Below are 18,004 nucleotides of genomic sequence, written 5' to 3'. Positions count from 1 at the left end.
TGTCCTTTGATGCACTTAGGAGACGCACCAGGCAGCCCCGGCTGGTGGAGCTCAGTGGACTGAGCGCTGGCCGGCGAGCCAAAGGGTCGCAGTTTCGATTCCCGGTCAGGGCACAGGCCTGGGCTGTGGGCCAGGTCCCCAGTAGGGAGCGTGTGAGAGGCAACCACACACGGTTGTTTCTCTCTCTCCTTCCCTTCCCCTCTCTAAAAATAGATAAATAAAATCTTAAAGACACCACACTACGTACAACGAAACCTTTGCGTACACGGGAATGTTTTCTACAGTATGTAGCAACCACCCCAAGGTTCACCTCGGCCTCTTTCCCTGCTGTTTGTAAACACAAGCGCCGACTGTTTTGTCTGCTGTCAGCAAGTTGTGCGGAAGCAAGAACCAGGCCCCTCGCTGCCCGGAGGTCGGAAGCTGACGGATCCTCCCGTCATAGCGATCGTGACGGGGCACGTTCAGCGTGTGCCGGCGAGGTGAGCACGGAGCCGCAGTGCCCGAGTGCAGGGGGCCCCCAGCGGGGCTCTTAACCAACAGGCGGCGCGAGGGTGCGCCCCACAGGGTGCCGGCCTTTCCCCCGTGGGGACCCTGCGGTGTCCTCCCGCTGGGGGGTCTCAGCCGTCTGCACGGTGACAGGCTCGCCCCCGCGCGTCAGCAGGGCCCCATTCCAGGCCCTCACACCAGGCGTGATGTGGACATCGGAGCCCGCGGGCGCCCTGTGGGACGGGGTCACGCCCTCCTCGTGGTGCGTGACTCAGACCTGGTCTGCCGGCCAAGTGATTATTGGGATCAGCTCAGCCCCGGCGCCCGGACTCGTCCCTCGGGAGCCGACGGGGAGGCCTGGTGGCCCGTGTCCTGCTCATCCTGGCCGGTGGCCGGGCCCAGGACTGGGGACTGTCTCCGAGGAGCCCCTTCAAGGGGCCGGACAGGGAGGGCCGGGGGCTTCCTGGCCGTCGCCTGAGGTTCCTCGTCAGCTGACCTGGGGTTTCACATCCTGGTCTCCCCGTCGAGGCCCCTGCGGTTGCCCAGGAGGAAAGCTGGAAAGAACACTCTCCGGAGGTAAATGTTCACTGGCAGTTTCCCAAACCGGCACTTCTCCTGTTGCTTTTGGACCTGCCCCCCTTGACCCTTCGCGACGCTTTCCTCCCAGGTCTCGTGGCGCCCTGTGTTTGGTTTGGGAGCCGGGTCTGCTTTGCGCCGGGGGCGGGGCAGGCCGGGAGCCTGTGGAGTGGCTCCCGGGAACAGGGCCTCGGGGGCTGAGGGACCCAGCAAGGGGCACCACCGCCCCTGCTGCCGCCGCTGCCGCCACAGAAAGGAATCCGGGGTCGCTGGAGCTGCGCTTCAGGTCTCCTGATGCCATTTGCTGCATTCCGGGGGTAGGGACGGAACCGGACAGGCCTGTCTGGGCGTGAGCTGTAGGCCGTGACTGCGGAGGCTTCCCAGCCCTCGCAGGACTCCCTTCTCTTTGTTGTGGGCGGCGGGACCGGCGTCTGAGACCTGGGGTGCCATCTCCCACCCTGCCCCCTCCCCCCCCCCCCCCGCCAGCTGCGGAAACCGGTCTTGGACAAACGCCACCCCCCACCCCCAGCAGGAGTGGCTGGTGTAGGCCCTGTGTGGTCTGGCAGCCCTCGGGCTGACCTAATCTAATCTAATCGAGGCATCTTTTAAAACCCGATTGTCGTGCTGACGTTGAGCCACCGTGACCTAAGGATTCCTTGCATTCCCAGAGCATGGCAGCCATCAGGTCCCCGGCTCTGGGCCGACACTCCCTTGGCCACCCAGCCGCGGGGGTCGGAGAGGGTGAGGCCCGAGAGACTTTGGTGGCCCACGGCGTCTGTTTACCCCGTGGCTCAGAGGGAGTCATAGACCCTGCATGGACCGCAGCCGGTAGCCAGGCCCCGTGCGCCCACGGGGGAAAGAGTGCCGAGGCTTCAGAGCTCCCCACGCCCTCCGAGGGCCTGGGGTCCCACCAGGAGGCGCCGCGTGTCGTGGTTCAAAGCGGGCTCTCCGAAAAGAGAAGCGGAGCAATGAACACTCGTACAAGCAAGAATCATGCTTAGAAGATGCGTTCTTCTGACAAATTGTTTTCTTCCTAAAAGGCCCTCGTCTTGCCGCCGTTGTTACAGGGAACATTATTCCGGACACTTGTTGGAGAACCCTAAGGCAGACTTTACCAGGGGGCTGCAGGCGGGGCCGGGGACCTCGCAGTGGGTGTGCGGCAGGCGCAGCGGGAACCGGGGGGACTCGCAGCGCAGGAGCGAGTGCGTGGGAGGGGTGGGCGGATAACGACCGACCGGGAGGAGGCGTCAGGGCCCAGGGCCGGCCTGCCAGACAAACTCGGCAGGATTCGGGTCTGGTCCCACCTCCGAGTGGGGGCTCACCGCGCAAGGGCAGGCCCCAGATCGGCCTGGGGCTGAGAGGGGCCGGCTGGAGTTGGGTCAGGGCCGAGTTGCAGGGAGCTTCCTGTTTGTGGTCCTCTGTGGGCTGAGCCTGAACTCGGCCCCTGCTGAGGCTGCTTCTGGATGCGCAGCCTGAGGAACACCCCCCCAAGGGAGGCCTGCTCCCTGCCCAGCGTCCCCCCCGCCCCGCACCTGAACCGGGCAGAGGAGGACTGTCACCCCCTTCTGCCGATGTCTTTTAAATGTCGGTCTTTTTCTCGGTTCAGCGAACAGTGAACGTGCGTTACTGATGGGATCACGGAAAATGCAGTGGCACAACTGCCCCGCCCCACCTCCTCTGCACGGGCTGCCTCGGTTGTCTTGGAAGCCCTCGCGGGTCTGGCTGCAGCTCAGCTTCTCCTTCCGTGGGGCAGGGAGCTGGCTTCTTACCTACAGAAGGTGGGCCCAGTGCCCCAGCGCCCGGAGGTGCCCGAGCAACCGGAAGGTGCTGGTCCCCTCTGGAGGAGGGAGGGGGTGAGAGGCCAGGGGACACCTGATGCCTGGCTGGGCAGGTGAGCAGGAGTCAGGCGTCTCTGGCCACGTGGGTGTTCATCACCCCGACGCCTTTTTACGGGGTGCTGTTTATTACTGTCCTCTCACGGTGGCAGAGGGCAGAGACGCAGCCCTGACTCTCTGCACCCGGGCCGTGGAAGTCACCGGCTCCCTGAGCGAACCAGCACTTAGCTGCTTGGCCCAGCTCAGCCCCTCGTTTGTGCGGCAGAACACAGCACCCCCCTCACCCCCACCTGCCCCCAGCACAGAGGGCGCAGTGAGGGCACCCAGGGCCGCCGCCGGCACCGGGCCTGCACACAGTGGCGGCGGCGTTCTGGGGTGTTTGGTGCCACGAAGGGGGCCTGGCCTGGGGTCTGTGGGCTCTCGACTCCGTGCGGGAAGGGTGTCACACCTCGGGCCCAGGTGACTGTGACCGTGGGGGTCCACTCATTAGAGCGGGGGTGGTGAGACGAGGAAGGGCTCGGAAAGAAGAACCGACAGGAGGGAGCCTGGGTGGGGGCTGCTTTGGCTCCCTGGAAACCGAGAGAAAGAACTGAGCCGCGCTGGCCGCCGTCAGCTCCCGGGAGAGATGGAGAAAAGAGGGCCCTGGGGACGGCCGTCTCGGTGGCCAGTCTCGTAGGGCCCTCAGGGTTTAGGAGACGTGGGCTGGTGGGGGAAGAGGGAGCGGGGAGAGGCCTGGGCACGCTCCCTGCAGGGGGGCGCTGGCTGAGGCCCCGGGGGAGGTCCCAGGGGACGTCTCAACGGGCTGCGCATCAGCTCTCCAGCTGCGTCCCTTCGGGGTCCTGGGCTCCATTGACTGGTCAGCGTCGGGGCAGAAGGTCGCTGGTCCTTGCGGCTGGTCCTGGGGACAACTGCCTGGCTCTGCTGCTCTTCGGGGCCTGGCGCTGAAACACAGCTGAGCCCTGGGCTTCACCTCTAGGGGGTAAAGGTCAGGGGAGGATCCGAACTGCATGACCAGCCATGCGAAAGGTCAGGGGCCGACACCGCGTGACCAGTGATCTGCCAGGGGAGGAGAGGTGACCCCGGGGACGGGTTCTGGCCCCTGTTTCGCCTGTTGCCAGGCATCTGGGGCTTTTACCCTGGTGACCTGCATGTGGCCGTAAATTCCTCGGCCGGTCTGTCCAGCTGTCTCAGCTTCCCCATTGCACTTGCCAAGGAATTCTCCGAACTTCGTACCATTCCGCCTCAAGTTCACGCAATACTCAGGGCAGGGCGCGACCTTCACTGGAGAAACAGCTGGTCTGCCACAGGAGTGGAAGCCCCTCCCAGCGTGCTGGCCGGACAGAGTCATTTTAGGACCCTTTATTTTCAATGGCCGTTCAGCACGGAGGCCCCTCATCCTGTCCCCTGAGACGTGGGAGAGGCGGCGGCTGTCTGCCACCACGTCCCAGCAAAGGCGAGCCGGCGTCTCAGGTGTGTCAGATGTTTGACTCAATTCACAGAACCGACGGAGGCCTCGGGGTGGCCCGGGGGTGGGTGCAGGCAGGGTGGAAGAAGATCACTTCAGTCCAAACGCTCCTCACCCGGGATCTCCCAGCTGTGTCACCAGCTGTGTGCCAGGTGCTTTTCCGAGTGCTGGGCGTGGAGGACTGGACGAGGCCAAGTCCCACCCTCTTGCAGCTCACATTCTAGTTAGAAGCAAACAAATAGCCAAAACGAAGACCTAAAACTCCACAACCCGGGGTGCTGACTGCCTGGAGGAGAGAGGAGCCTCGGGGTGAGGCTCCTGAAGCCCTGTGACTCAGGAGCAGTCCCCAGCCCCAGGCCAGCTGCACGTCTGCACCCCAACGGGAAGGCCCAGAGGTCCGAACACCCCTCCAGGTGTGGCTGTGGGGGGTCTCCAGGGGGGTCCTAGCTGGGAGGCAGAGCGAGGTCTGACTCCAAAACCAGGCTTTTTCTGCCAGGGGCTCAGGCTCCTGGCTCTCCAAGGCCGGGGAAATCAAAGCCCCGGGGCCAGGCCGCTGGGTCATCATCCCCAGCTCCGGGGGCCGGCTCGACAGGAGGGTTGATGGGAGGGGGGCACCACCTACTCCCACTCCAGAGCTTTCCTCAGGGGGTGGTGGGCAGGGCGGCTGACCTTGCAAACCTCGCGCACAGTTTATAAAGCTGGTTCACGACCTTATGTCGCAATTATTATTTTTTGTTAAGTAATGTGCACTGAATGCGAACTGCTGTCCACATCACACCATGGGATTCTCTGGGCAGTGCGCGGAGTGCGCACCGTGTCCTCCAACTCAGTGCACGTGCCCCCCCCCGCCCCCACTCAGAACTCAGGTGGGGTTCCCGCGCGGCCCCATGGTGACTGCGGCACATCGGGGACACACTGCCCCCTGGTGGCTGCAGCATATCGGGGCGCCAGCTGCGAGGAGCCGGCTGCTGCAGCACATCTGCGCGCCGGAGGAGGCCAGGGACCGGCCCGCCCGAGCCTCAGGCAGGCACCAGCCCGTGTCACCGCGTTCCCCGGGGTCCAGCTGGAGAGGGGAGGCACCCCCTCGGTTGCCCCGCTCAGTGCTTTTTCAGGGAGTTTCGTGTACTCAGCCTCGGGGGACGGCAGGCTTTCCTCCGACCGCGGAACAGAAACTGGGGTTCAAAGCTCTTGGGTCATCTGCCTGAGCTCACGGGGTCACCCGGGAAGTGAAACTCCTGCTCGAATATTCAGGCGCCTCCAGGGTTTGCGTCGCCGCCAGCGTCCAGGGTTTACCCGAGCTGCAGGCCGAGTCGCTGAGGTCCCCTTGGGGCCAGGGCAGCCCCGCGTGCAGCTGAGCCGCGGTCTTCACCGGGTCTCAGCGGGCTCCAGGGGGCTCAGCGAGATGCCACTGGGGGTCCCGGCGGGGTCGGCTCCGGCCCTGCTGGGGACCCGGACGAGGAGCAGGGGTTTGGGGGCGGAGTGCGCTCCCAGGGGGGCCCCGGATCACCCGCGCCCGTGGCTCCGCCCGCGGAGCCGCGGTCTCCCCCCGCCCGAAGCCCGTGGTTCCGCCCGCGGAGTCGCCGCTCCCCCGCACCGCGCGGATGGGCGCGCCCGGCCGCCGCGCGCAGGCCCCGCCCGCCGGTGGTGCGCATGCGCGCCCGCGTTTGCGGCCGGGTCGCGATGGCCGTGGTCGGCGAGGGACAGGCAGAGGCGGGGCCGGGGGCGGGTGACAGCTGCCTGTCGGGGACCGTGGTCGCGCGTTCGGTGTCTGTGGTGCGAGGCGCGCGCAGGTAAGGGCGAAAGGCAAGTTTGCGATGGGCCGGCCGCGGGCGCGCGGGGTGGGCAGGGCTGTGAGTGGCTCGCGCCCGGGGCCGGCCGGGCGCCGCCTCCCGCCCTACGACCCCGCGGACCCCCGCCCGCCTGAGCCGCGCGGCGGGGGCGGCGCTGTCGGCACTGCACGCGCGTGGGGCCCGGGGCCCGAGCGCCCGGGGGGTCCGGGTCTGGGGGCCGAAGCGGGGTCGAGGGGTTCCGCGGGGTTTCGGTGGGCCCGGGTTCCTGCAGGTTCGGGTCCGTAGTTCCGCGCTGGACGATCGGAGCCAGGGCTGGGGCGAGGGATCCGCGATCCCGGGGTGGGTGGGACCTGGAAAGGCCGCAGCCCGGCCGGCCGGGTGCCTCCGCGGAGAAACAGTGCTCCCTGGGGGAGGTCTCCTGCGCCGTTGCAGCTGAAACCGCAGGGTGTCGGTATGCGGGGACGCCGGGGACGCACCTGGGCATGGGCCGGCGCCGCCTCCCGGGTCATGCCCCAGGGGTCGCTGGAGCGGAGGCTGCTTGGGGCCGCCTCGTAGGGGATGCCGTCAAGGCGGCAAGTGTTCGTCAAGTGTTCGCGGACCCCTTCGCCTGAAAAAAGTTACAGTTTCCATTTAGGAGACCCTGCAGGCGCCAAGGTATAGTAGAAGTTCATAGAGCTGGGCGGGACCACAGGTTTCTACGTTTCTGTTTCTAGGCTTGCTTTTGTTTCCTGAATGTTGTTCACTGCGCATGTGTTTCTTTGGCTTGGGAAGATAGATTGTCACTTGCTGCCCGAGCCGACTCCCAGAATGCCAGAAACAGAGCTCCTAGGCCGGCCGCGAGCTCCTGTCGGGTGCGGGTGGGTCGTCGGGGAAGCGCCCAGCAGGAGGCCAGAGCAGGTGGACAGAGGGGGCAGGGGATGCTGAGATGAGGCTGCTGGGGGCCTGCGGGCCTCTCCTCCTGGGCGGAGGGCAAACAGTCGCACTTTGCGAGCCCCTGACCGCGCAGGCGCAGACCGAGATGGCTGGGCCCCCTCCCTGGTCAGTCGCGTGGTGGGTGATTTTCCCCAGCAAGCCAGGTGATCCTGGGGGTGCTGAGCAGTGCTCTAGGGGCACTTAGAGCACACGTCCCTTCTTCCTGGGTTTCACTTCATTCCCCAGTTTGGGGCCGGTTATGTTACCTAAGACGCCGGCATCCACAGCAGTTGAGGCCCTGGTGAGCTCACACGTGTGTGTCAGGGCGAGGTGGAGGGGTCCGGGGTCTGAGCCCCCCCCACCCCCCCGGAGGTGGAGGCCCGGGTCACACTGCTGCTCTGGAGCTAATGCTCTCCCTGGTTGTGGCAGCGCCGTGTGCAGGGCAGCCGGCAGCCTAAACCACCAGGCCTCACCGAAGAGGACATGTGGCCTGGAGCAGACTTTTCCCAGAGGAGATGACGGCCCGCGGAGAGCCGGGTCGGGACCTCCGCCCGCCTGCACGTCCCCCCGCTGAGGTGAAGAAGGGGCCGGGCCCTGGGCTTGAAGCCTGCCCAGGGAAGGGGCGGGATGAGCCCCTGCTGCTGGGCCTGTGGGTTCCCGGGGAGGGGACAGTGGCAGCTGCGCATCACCCTTTAGGGTGAGGAGCCTAACAGGAAGAAGCTGTTAAGTCCGGGTCTCGGGACAAGGCCCTCGAGGCGGTGACCCATGTCCCTGTGACCCGCCTGCCTGAGAGGGATGTGGTCAGGTGACCGCCCAGCGCGGGAGGAGGAACTGGGGCTCTGCCTCTCCAGGATGGCCGCGGCCTCCAGGGGCGCGGGCCAGAGACGTGGGCCCCGCAGCTCAGGGGCTGCCCCTGCGGCCCTGGCTCCCGGCCCCAGGGCTCCGGCCTCCCTGGTGGGGGCGCCCGCCAGACCCAAGGGACCCGCAGTGACAGCACCAGCTCTCCCGGAAGTGCGTGCGTGGGGCTGTGCGGGACCCAGGCAGGGAGGGGGTTTGGGCAAGGACCAGAGCGGGGTAGCGGTTACGGGCTCACAGGGGTGACAAGTGCTGAGTTTTGGAGAGAGTTTCTCCGTCTGCCCGCTCGGCCCCCACGGCCTGCCCCGAGGGTGGGCCCTTCTCCGTTGGGGCGGTGGCGGCTGGCCTGTATCTGCGTCAGCATCTGGCCCGCCCAGGCCTGCAGTGGTGGAGATAGGCCGCTATCTTCAACAAGGTGACCTGGAAGGCCGGAGGACCGGGAAGCCCCCCTTGGCTTTTTCTCAGCCACATGCCTTTGGAAGGACGAGTTTTTCCTGGGTTTCTGAGGCTCAGAGCCGGTTCTGTGAACCACCGGGAGTGCTGGCACCGTCTGCCGCCGGTCCTTCCCGGGCCTCACCGCTGTGCCCTGTCCCTCCCGCCCTGTCTGGGGCGTCTGGCCGCCGGGCACTCAATCCTGGTTCAGAAGCAAACAGGCCCAGACACAGGGTCCCTGTTCCACCCCTCCCCGCGTCCTCGGGAGCCTGGGCGGGCGGGCGGTCAGTCAGTGTTCCCCGTCACCCGTCGTGTGGGTCGGCTCTTCCGCCCCCTCCCCCAGGTGGTCCACTCGGCCGCCCCTCCCAGCCCTTGCCCGCGCCCCCCAGCGCCCCACGGCCTTGTGCTGCTGGGCGGAGAGAGGAGGCCCAGGGAGGCCTGCTCTCACGGCCCCTCCAGGGTAACCGGGGGCGTGGCTGGCGGTGCCATCGGGCTGACAGGTGAAGTTCTGGGGAAGACCCGGGGCGCTGTGGGGCAGCTAGGCTAGCCTGGGGGAGGGAGGGAGGGGCCGAACCACCCCCTCGGAGTCACAAGGTTTAAGATCCAGGGGCACCTGGAGGTCATGCCAGTGCAGCAGTTTCGTGCCCACCTGAGCGCCTGGGCACTCAGAAGGACCTGAGCCCGGCCGCCACCCCGCTCTGGGACAGTGAGGGCAGAGGCCCTGGAGGTGGCCCCGCGTGGGCTCTTCCCACAGGTGTGGGAGCGGTGGGGAGACAGCAGCAGCTCTGCAGGGAGGTGGACGCCCTGGGGCAGAGCTCCTTGCTACGCAGGCCCCCTGGAAGGGGCTTTGCGATTTGGGGCAGATAACCAAGCCTCAGCTCTCCAGGCGAACGAGAAGCAGAGCACCGCGTGTGGGTGGAGACAGAACGGCCTGGGCGAGCGTGCCGGGCACACAGCTGGCGTGTCCCGTCAGCACCGGGGTCCCGGGCCCCGCTGTGCGTGCCCGGTTTTCATTCCCGTGGGCAGACCGGGGGGCCAGCGCACGGAGAAACCTGGTTTCTTAGCTCCTGAGTGGCAGAACCAAGAGCTGGAATTCACAGGGCTGGACCGCCCTTGGTTCTCGGCCCCCCGTGCCCGGCAGCCCCTCCCGCCGCAACCGGCCGCCCTGACACAGCCCGGTGCTCGGAGCTGCCCCGGCAGGGCTGGCGTCGAGGCTTCTTCAGTCTGCTTTTCAGAGTCCCGGGACGCTCCCGTTGTTTTATTTTATTTTATTTTATGTTATCTTTTTAAAGCGTGTTTTTTGAGCCTCATTTGAGGATATTATGGATTCTGGAGAGAGGGGAAGGAGAAGAGAGGGAGAGAAACATGGATGGGCTGCCTGCGAGGACGCACCCGGCCGGCGGTCGAGCCGGCGCCGGCCTGTGTCCGGACCAGGATGGAGCCTGCAGCCTCCTGGAGTGCAGCCGGCGCTCCAGCCCCCCAGCCCCGTGCGGAGCAGGACTCTCCCGGGGTAGGCAGAGGCTCCACGGACGCTCGCTGGCTCGGCCGAGAGCTGTTGATGCAACTGGGACAAAACGGGAACTAGCCGCTCTCGTGGCCGGCTTGTGGAGGAGCACAGGAAGAGGGGTCGGAGGAGCGGCCTCTCAGCTCGGTGCGCGGTCCTGTGCGGGGCAGCCCTTCGGGGTCGCTCGCTGTCCGGCTCTCGAGGGTGAGGCGTCCTTTGCGCACGGCCCTGGGAGGCTGTCTCCCCTCCCGGGCCTGGGCGGGGCGGGGGGCACAGGCAGGGGGCCGTGTGTTCGCCTGTGAGGGGGACCTCAGGGGCAGCCGCAGGCGGACACCGCGTGTCGCACTCTGGGGGCCACAGCCCACGGCCCCAGGGGACCACGTGGGGGAGCGCAGGCGGGGGGGGCGGAGTGAGGGAGACGGGCCAGGGCCGTTCCTGGGGTTCCCCGGGAAGGCAGGGGGGCTGCTGGGACGGCCTCACCTGGAGCCGGCGGCGCCCTGGGTGTTCCGGAAGGAACCCGTGACACCCGCGTCCCCGTCTCTCAGACCTCGGGCAGCGGCCTCCTCGGGCTTCCCCCGGTGCGCGGGGTGGGCCGGCAGAGCCAGCGCGAGGGCGGTGAGGCCGCGGGCTCCGGTGTTCGCGTTGTCGGCCCCGAGGAAGGCTCCGGACTCACTCAGCTGAGCCGACTTCGTGAGTGGGCAAACGCGCCCCCGGGACTCCCTGGCCGGCGGGCGGCCACCGGGCGTGGGAGAGACTCTGAGACGGTCCGTACACTGTCCTCGGGGCCCTGGGCCGGGCCCTCGTCTGTGTGCTTAGTTTAGGGGCCGGTCTCGTGGTTAGAAGGAGCGGCAGAGACGGCCATCGAGTTACTGGGTCCGGGGAGGGGCGGGGGTCCCTGGCAAGGACGCGGCCGGGATGGGGGGAGCTGTGTGGGGACGAGGGTGGGGCTGGCGGCCGCAGGACCCACGCCCCCCCAGGCTTGCCACCCGCATCCTGGCCACCCACGTCTTGGCCCGAGGGGGCCCTGGTCCCGTTCCTCAGCAGCTCGGCCACACAGACTGGGGTGCCGGCCTGCAGGGCTCTCGCCCTGGGTTCTGGCCGCAAGGGCTCGCGTTCCGGCGTGGTGGTCCCGCGGGCTCGGGTGCCCGGGGTCGGAACCGCGTGCCTGCCCCGCTCGTGGCCACGCCACACGCTCGTGCTTTCCTGTCTTGTGCGTGGCCAGGGCGTGTCTCCCTGCCGTGTGTGCGCGTCTGTGACCGTGCGTGGGGACGGCGACCAGCCAGAGCTGTCCGTGACTGGGGTGGGCCGGGGCTGGGGCCGCAGCGCCCGACAGTGAGCCGTCCTCCCGCTCCCCTGCAGGTCGGAGGCGGATGCGTGAGGGCCCCAGAGCGCTGCGCGGGCGCCGTTCCCTCGGACGAGACGCAGCGGGGGCGCCCAGCCCCGGGTCGGCTGCGACAGAGGCTGGGAGATGATGGGCCCCGAGGGTGACCGAGGGGCGTCCGGGAGCGTCTTCGACCTGGACTACGCCTCGTGGAAGGTCCGCTCGACGCTGGCGGTGGCCGGCTTTGCCTTCTACCTGGGCGTCTTCGTCGTGTGCCACCAGCTGTCCTCCTCCCTGAACGCCACCTACCGCTCCCTGGTGGCCAAGGAGAAGGTCTTCTGGAACCTGGCGGCCACCCGGGCCGTCTTCGGGGTGCAGAGCACGGCGGCGGGCCTGTGGGCACTGCTGGGGGACCCCGTGCTGCACGCTGACAAAGTGTGGGCCCAGCAAGGCTGGTCCTGGTTCCACATCACCACAGCCACCGGCTTCTTCTTCTTTGAGAACACAGCCCTGCACCTCTCCAACGCGCGCTTCCGCACCTTCGACCCCTTCCTGGCCCTGCACCACCTCTTCGCCTTCCTGGGGTTCCTGGGGCTGCTGGTCAACCTCCAGGCCGGCCACTACCTGGCCATGGCCACCCTGCTTCTGGAGATGAGCACCCCCTTCACCTGCGTGTCCTGGATGCTCCTGAAGGTGAGTGTGCGCTGTGCCCCGGGCAGCTCCTCGCGGGCCCACGGGCGTCCGCAGATGGCCCTGGCCGGCGGCTCCCTCCATGGGAGCCTCATCCCGTGCCCCAGAGGACCGCTCTCCCCTCCCCCGTCAGGGCAAGTCCGGTGCCCAGTCAGGGCGTGTATGGGAGGCGACCTGTGGACGTTTTTCCCTCCCCCCACCCGTCTCTGAAACCAGCAACCGCACGCTTGGGTGCGGATTAGACAGATGACTGGAAGGAGGCGGCGTCCGCAGGCTGAGGGGCGGCCCCGGCACCAGGGACAGCCCCGCGGTGGGAGCCCCACCCGACTCGTGGCAGACGAGCTGTTCAGGCTTCCGGCCTCGGAACCGGAGGACACTCGGCGACCCCGGGACCCCACGACCCCACGGACAGTGTGTGTGGGCCCCAGAAGGCTCGATTTTCCCTTTCTTTGACATGCTTTTCTAACAGACCGAGGCGGCACCTCTGCCTACACACACGTCTGTGACAGGTGCCGTGTTCCGGGCTGCGTGTGAAACCTGCGGCCCGCCCTGGCGGCCACCCCGCAGCGCGCAGGGCGGCACGGGGGACGGCAGCCGCGTCCAGACCTCAGGCCCCCGCTCTGCGTGGGGCTCTGTGCCCCCCCCGCTCCAGCTGGCGGCTCACCACCACCGGCCCCCGCCCCCGCCGGGACCCGGGGAACTGCTGGGCCTGGCTGGGACCGTGGCCGCTGCAGGCGCCTGGTGAGCGCCGGCGCGCAGCCCTGCCCTCCGTGGCCGCGCTCTGCCCCAGCCCCAGCCCCGTGTCCTGAAGGTTGGCCCAGGTTGGCCGAGTCGCGGTGTCTCCCTCCTGCAGCTGGGCAGTGCTCCGTGGGGCGTGCACCCTGCACCCTCTCTGCCCCTCCCCCGTCCGTGGGGCCTGGTCGCTCTCCAGGATCCTGGCCCCAGTGGCTTTTGTAACTTGTGAGCCGTGCTTACTATGAACTGCAGTTACTTCTAGAATTGAAACACCGTCCACACGGAAAGGTAGGCTGTCACTGACGCGGGGGGACAGTCGCAGTAGAAGTGAGGGTTCACACCACGTGTCGGGGGACGGGAGACTTGCCTTCCTCCCCAGAGCTACTGACGGGACACTCAGCGTGCGGGGCAGCGCCCGGCAGAAGCCCAGTGCCCACCGCACAGCCCCGGCCCGAGCAGGCCGTGCCGCGTGGACGGCCTGCGTCCAGCTCACTGGTGTCCACCCTGGGGGACATTCCCGGTCAGCTGAATTCCATCTGGGTGTTCTTTGTGGTGGTGAGAACAATGGCCTTTTCAAGGGACTTGCTTTCCAACAATGTCTGCACTCAGACGTGAAAACCTGCTGCAAAACAACGACTTTCCCCGGCCGGGGGCTCAGCTGCCACCCTGAGCGCCGGAAGGTCGAGGTTTGAGCCCGGGGCCGGGCACAGCCCGGGCTGCATGTCCGGCCCCTGTCCGGCGCTCACGGGAGACAGCCAGACGATGCGTCTCCCCACCAGCTCCCTGTTTCTCCCTCCGCTGCTTCTCCCTCTCCCTCTGGAAGCCACGAGAGAGAGAACGTCCTGGGGTCAGGAACAGAACAGTCAACAGTGAGAAGTATCCTCAGCTGAGAGCAGAGCACGACAAACGTGTGACTTAGTAATAAATCCGGCCGAAGTGTCACACGGGGTCAACACAAGTTTGCTCCATGCCCTCGCCTCCTGACCGAAAAGGTCGGACCTGGAGCCGCGTGAGGCGCGTACCCCAAGACCGACCTTCCCTCCCCATCGTTGGACGGTGGAAACGCCGACCTGTTTCGCCCGTCACTCGAATGCGGGAGGTCTTTGGGAAGCGCCCTCTGGCCCCTGTCGGAGGGGGTTCAGCGCAGAGGACTGGCCTTCCTTTCTGTGAGCCGGAGCACGACCGGGGGCCACTCCGCTCTTCGGTGCCCGGGGGACGCGTTTGGGCACTGGGTCCTGTTGGCGTCTCAGGCCCACGTCCCCCGTCCGGTCGGGGGGACCGGCTCCTGCGTGACGCAGGCACCGCGTCCGGCCAGAGACCCAGCCCGCCCACGTCACGGCACTTCTGTGCCACACCTGAAGGACGGAAGTCCCGGTCCCGTGGCGGTGGCCGGAATTAGCTCACAGAGACCTGGGGACCGCGGGAAACATGCAGGCAAGGGCAGGAAGTGAGGTCGGCTCTCTCTGAGCCCGCCCTGAGCCCGGGGCCCGTTTCAGGGGAGCAGAAGGGGGTGCAGACCCTGACCTTCAAGTCCAGCAGAAGCGTGGTGGCCGTGCGTGGTGACGGGCGTGCCCTGGACTCGCCGTGGGGATGGTTCTCGACATGGACGCCCGTGGTGCGGCCTTCACATGGGCAGGACAGTGGCAGGCGCCCGGCAGAGACCGGACCTCAGGTCCGGACCAGCGGCGGTTCCCTGGCGAGCGCTGCGGCCTGACCCTCTGCGTGCCCCTGGGCAGCCCCATCAGCAGCGCGGACGCCCCGACTGCACGGCGCACCCTGGGTGGGACGCCGTGTCCCCGGCATGTTTAGGGCGAGCGAGGAGAGGCTGTGCCGCTCGGCAGGTGAGGCGTGCCGCCTGCATTCTCAGCTCGCGCCAGGTGTGTCGGGGAGTGTCCCCACACGTGTCGAGGAGCATCCTCCTTGTGGCTGTGACCCCTCTCCACCAGCCCTCAGGAACGCGGTGCAGACACAGCCGTGGAGGGCCGCGCTCCATCCAGAAAGAGTCCCGAGAAAGTCCCGTCGTCCCCGGCTGCCGGGCCATTGGGCCATCGGCACCGGCTGCCGGCTCCCACGTCCCCGGGGCTGGTGGCACCTCCGGGCTGGGCCCCACAGCCCCCCGGGAGCCTGCTCGCCGCTCTGGCTGCTTGCAGAACGCTGCTGTGGGCGGGGGCACCTGCACCGGGCCTCAGAGCCCCGACGCAGCGGGAACACCGCGGTATGGAGACACCGTGGTGCGGCGCCCCCTGGGTCTGGGCCTCACCGGCCAATGCCGCATGCGGGCCGGAACCCAGCGCCCTCCCGGCCGCTCTGGGGCCTGGTGGGGGCCCGTGGGCAGAGTGGCCTGCTGTCTCCCTCAGACTGGCACCTCTGCTGGGCGGGGGGACGTGCCAGGTGTGGGATGGAACGAGTGACAGCAGCAGCTGGGTGTGTTCCCACTGTTCCCACTGTCACAGTCAGCTTGCCCTCCGTCCACGCCTGTCCCCTTCAAGCAGGTGCTGTGCTGTGTGGGGGTTTGAGTCACACCTCAGTGGTGCAGGGCCCCCGGGAGGCCTGCGGTGCCCACCCACCCAGGGCTGGAGCCCAGGACAGGCCTGTTGTGTTGTTGTTTTTTTTCAGTGTGTGGTTGCCTCTCGTGCGCCCCCTACTGGGGACCTGGGCTGCAGCCCAGGTGTGTGTCCTGACTGGGAATCAAACCTGTGGCCCTTTGGTTCGCAGGCTGGTGCTCAGCCCACTGAGCCACACCAGCCGGGGTGGGCCTGTCATGTTTTATTGTGACCTGTGCCAGCCAAACTCAGCACTGGCGTCCAGGGAAAGTGCCCGGTGGTCAGGGGGGGACGTGTACCAACTTCACATAAACGTAGAGAGAGTGACTGCAAGGCAGGTTCGTTGTGGCCTGTGCTAGGGCCGCCGGGGTCCCAGCGCCGAAAAGCACAGCAGCAGGAGATGCCTCCACCCTGCGCGTCTGCCCGCAGGAGCGGGGGCCGCCAGCCCGGCCGCCTCGCCCGGGGGGCGCGCTCAGTGCCCAGGGACGGAGCGGGCGCTGAGCGGCAGGCCGGGCGGGGAGGGGGCGGGGCTGCCAGTGCCCGCGGCCGCCGCGCTGACGCCGCGCTGTGCCCTGTCGTGTCCCCGCAGGCCGGCTGGTCGGACTCGCTGCTCTGGAGGGCGAACCAGTGGCTGATGATCCACATGTTCCACTGCCGCATGGTGCTGTCCTACCACATGTGGTGGGTGTGCCTGCGGCACTGGGACGGCCTGCGCCGCAGCCTGCACCCGCCGCACCTGGCGCTCTTCCTGTGCGGGATGGGCCTGCTGACGCTCGTGCTCAACCCGTACTGGACCCACAAGAAGACGCAGCAGCTCCTGCACCCCGTGGACTGGAACTTCGCGGCGCCGCGGCCCGGGGGCGGCAGTGCGCTCCCCAGAACCAACGGCCACGGGCCCCAGAAGAAGGGGCAGTAGCCGCTCGGGCCCCCCTCCGCCCCGCGGGGCGGCGTCCTGGCGAGGGGGCCGTGTGCCCGGCAGTGGGTCCGAGGGCCTGCAGACTGACTCGCTGTCTCACTGGTGTGGGTCTCCCAGGTGCCCTGAAGGCCTTCAGGCCCTGCTGTGCCGGCGGAGCAGCGTCCCGCCGTGCTGATGCCGCTGTCTGCCCTGGCGCTCACCCACGGTGGCCTGCTGCTCGTCCGGAAGGGCCCGGCCGAGAGGCGAGCTGTCCTGCAGCCCCTGCCTGCTGCTGCGGCCTGGGACCCAGCCTGCCCTGCCGGGCCTGCGGGGTGGGCCTGGACCGGGCGGCTGCACCCAGGAATGCCACCTGCGGAAGTGGGCAAGCCAGCTGGATCCTTCCCAGCCACACCTTCAGCTGCTGCGTCCTGTCCAACAGCCTCACGGTTGGGAAGAATTGCCCTGAGGCGGAAACTGCTCCCTTGCCAGGTGGGCGGGTCCAGTGGCTCTTGTCCTGGCGGGAGGAGCTCCTGGGGAGCAGCCAGCCCAGAAGTCACCTGTCTGCCTTTGGGAACGAGGGGAGGAGACAGGAAGTCCTGTCAGACTTTTCATCAAGGAGGCGGCCACAGAACAGGAATTTCTGTTCAGATCGCATCGCTCAGCTAACACAGTGAGGAAGATACTCGCTAATCCGGAGAGTCTGCATTTCGGAGCCATTTCCGTCTGCCGGAGCTGCTGGCAGGGCCCACGCAGGCCCCGGCTCCGCAGCTGGTTTTCTCTGTGGCTCTCAGGACGCGGGGGGCTGCAGGGGGGTGGTGAGCAGTGTCCCCCCGCCAGGCTGCGGCCCTGAGCTCCTGCACCTTCAGCACCACCGCCCCCCCCTTTCCTTGGCTGCCTGGTGGCGAGCCCCGGTGGGCTTTGCACGCCCACCCAGCACCCTGACTGACAGGTGTGCAAGCACTGTCCTTGCCACGAGTGTGCAGTTAAAATCGAGAGTTTATTTTTATCAAAAGCGCCTTTGAAGTGTTTCTGGCGACACCTGTTGGTGGTGAAACAGCGGGCCTGGGCCTGTGGCCAGCAGGGGCCCCGAGATCACCGCCCCCTCGTCACCCCTTGGCTGGGCTGCGCTGATCACGTGACCCCTGCGTACCACACCTGGAGAAGCACCTGCGTCTTCCCCAGCGAAGCCGGCCGCTTCGGAGACCGCTGACCGGAGCCACCGCCCTGTGGCCTGTGCTTTCTGACCCGGGGTCCGGGGGCGGGGGATAGGCCGTCTGTCTGGGGGACAGACAGGAAACGAAGGACAATAAAGTGGCTGATGTTCACAGCACCCGAGACGATGTCCGCTCCTGCCTCTCGGGCCGCTCGCTGCTGTGAGTGTTCTCGGTCTGGACGCGGGGGCACGGTGGCCGGTCCGCGCATGCGCAGCTCAGGGCAGGTCTGATTGCACAGCTAGACCTGCATCCGACCCCACCTCTCGAGGACTGCGGCCACCCCGCCCACGTCCCAGCGAGGGTCGGGCGGCAGGACAGCAGACCCGCAGCAGGCGAGCTGACTCCGCCTTCCTGTGGCTGGGCCCCATCCTGACCGCACTGCTGTCCGGGGGGGGGGGCCCCTGCGCACCGCACTGCACACTCCCGCCTGGCCCAGGTGACCAGGCCCACTGGGCGCGGGGAGGGGCCACAGAGGACGGGAGACGCCGGCACGGCCGTGCAGCACAGACCCTGTGGCAGAGCTGGGCTCGAGGTCCCGGCTGGTGCCCTTGCTGTGCCGCCCGCTGACCTGTGCTGACCTGTGTTCTCCGGGCTCACCTGCCGAGGGGGCGGAGCCGGGCCGGCCCAGGCCCCTGGCGCAGGGACGTCCTGCTCTGTCTCACCTTCCGCGGTGGGACTGCCAGGACTGCTGGTCCTCTCACTCGGCCCTGCTTGGGTGTGCCGTGGGCTGGAGGCCACAGCTCCACCTCAC

The 18,004-nt window shown here is 67.7% G+C and overlaps 1 protein-coding gene across 7 annotated transcripts; it reads left to right on the top strand.

Annotated features, from left to right (window-relative positions):
- Positions 1 to 821: 821 nt before the first annotated feature.
- Positions 822 to 17,369, top strand: CLN8 (CLN8 transmembrane ER and ERGIC protein). 7 transcript variants are annotated; one of them, XM_045821277.1, is made up of 4 exons: positions 6,027 to 6,152; positions 7,494 to 7,639; positions 11,215 to 11,869; positions 15,734 to 17,369. In XM_045821277.1, the coding sequence occupies exons 3-4, from the start codon at positions 11,324 to 11,326 to the stop codon at positions 16,058 to 16,060; spliced, it is 873 nt and encodes a 290-aa protein (XP_045677233.1). In that variant the 5' UTR covers positions 6,027 to 6,152; positions 7,494 to 7,639; positions 11,215 to 11,323; the 3' UTR covers positions 16,061 to 17,369. The 7 variants fall into 7 exon arrangements, with proteins under 7 accessions (XP_045677232.1, XP_045677235.1, XP_045677231.1 ...); XM_045821276.1 differs by lacking the exons at positions 6,027 to 6,152; positions 7,494 to 7,639 and adding an exon at positions 822 to 1,062; XM_045821279.1 differs by lacking the exons at positions 6,027 to 6,152; positions 7,494 to 7,639 and adding an exon at positions 2,106 to 4,757.
- The last annotated feature ends 635 nt before the right edge of the window (positions 17,370 to 18,004 follow it).

This window comes from Phyllostomus hastatus, unplaced genomic scaffold (genome assembly GCF_019186645.2).
Source record: "Phyllostomus hastatus isolate PE091 unplaced genomic scaffold, TTU_PhHast_1.1 phas_scaffold_46, whole genome shotgun sequence".
NCBI classification, from domain to species: domain Eukaryota; kingdom Metazoa; phylum Chordata; class Mammalia; order Chiroptera; family Phyllostomidae; genus Phyllostomus; species Phyllostomus hastatus.
Note: the sequence above shows the minus strand (reverse complement) of the source record. Positions and strands in the feature narration are given on the sequence as shown.

Coding starts and splice junctions, on each gene's coding strand:
- CLN8 (XM_045821276.1), top strand. CDS start 11,324: ATGATGGGCCCCGAGGGTGACCGAGGGGCGTCCGGGAGCGTCTTCGAC. Junction 11,870..15,733: donor TGTCCTGGATGCTCCTGAAG/GTGAGTGTGCGC, acceptor GTGTCCCCGCAG/GCCGGCTGGTCGGACTCGCT.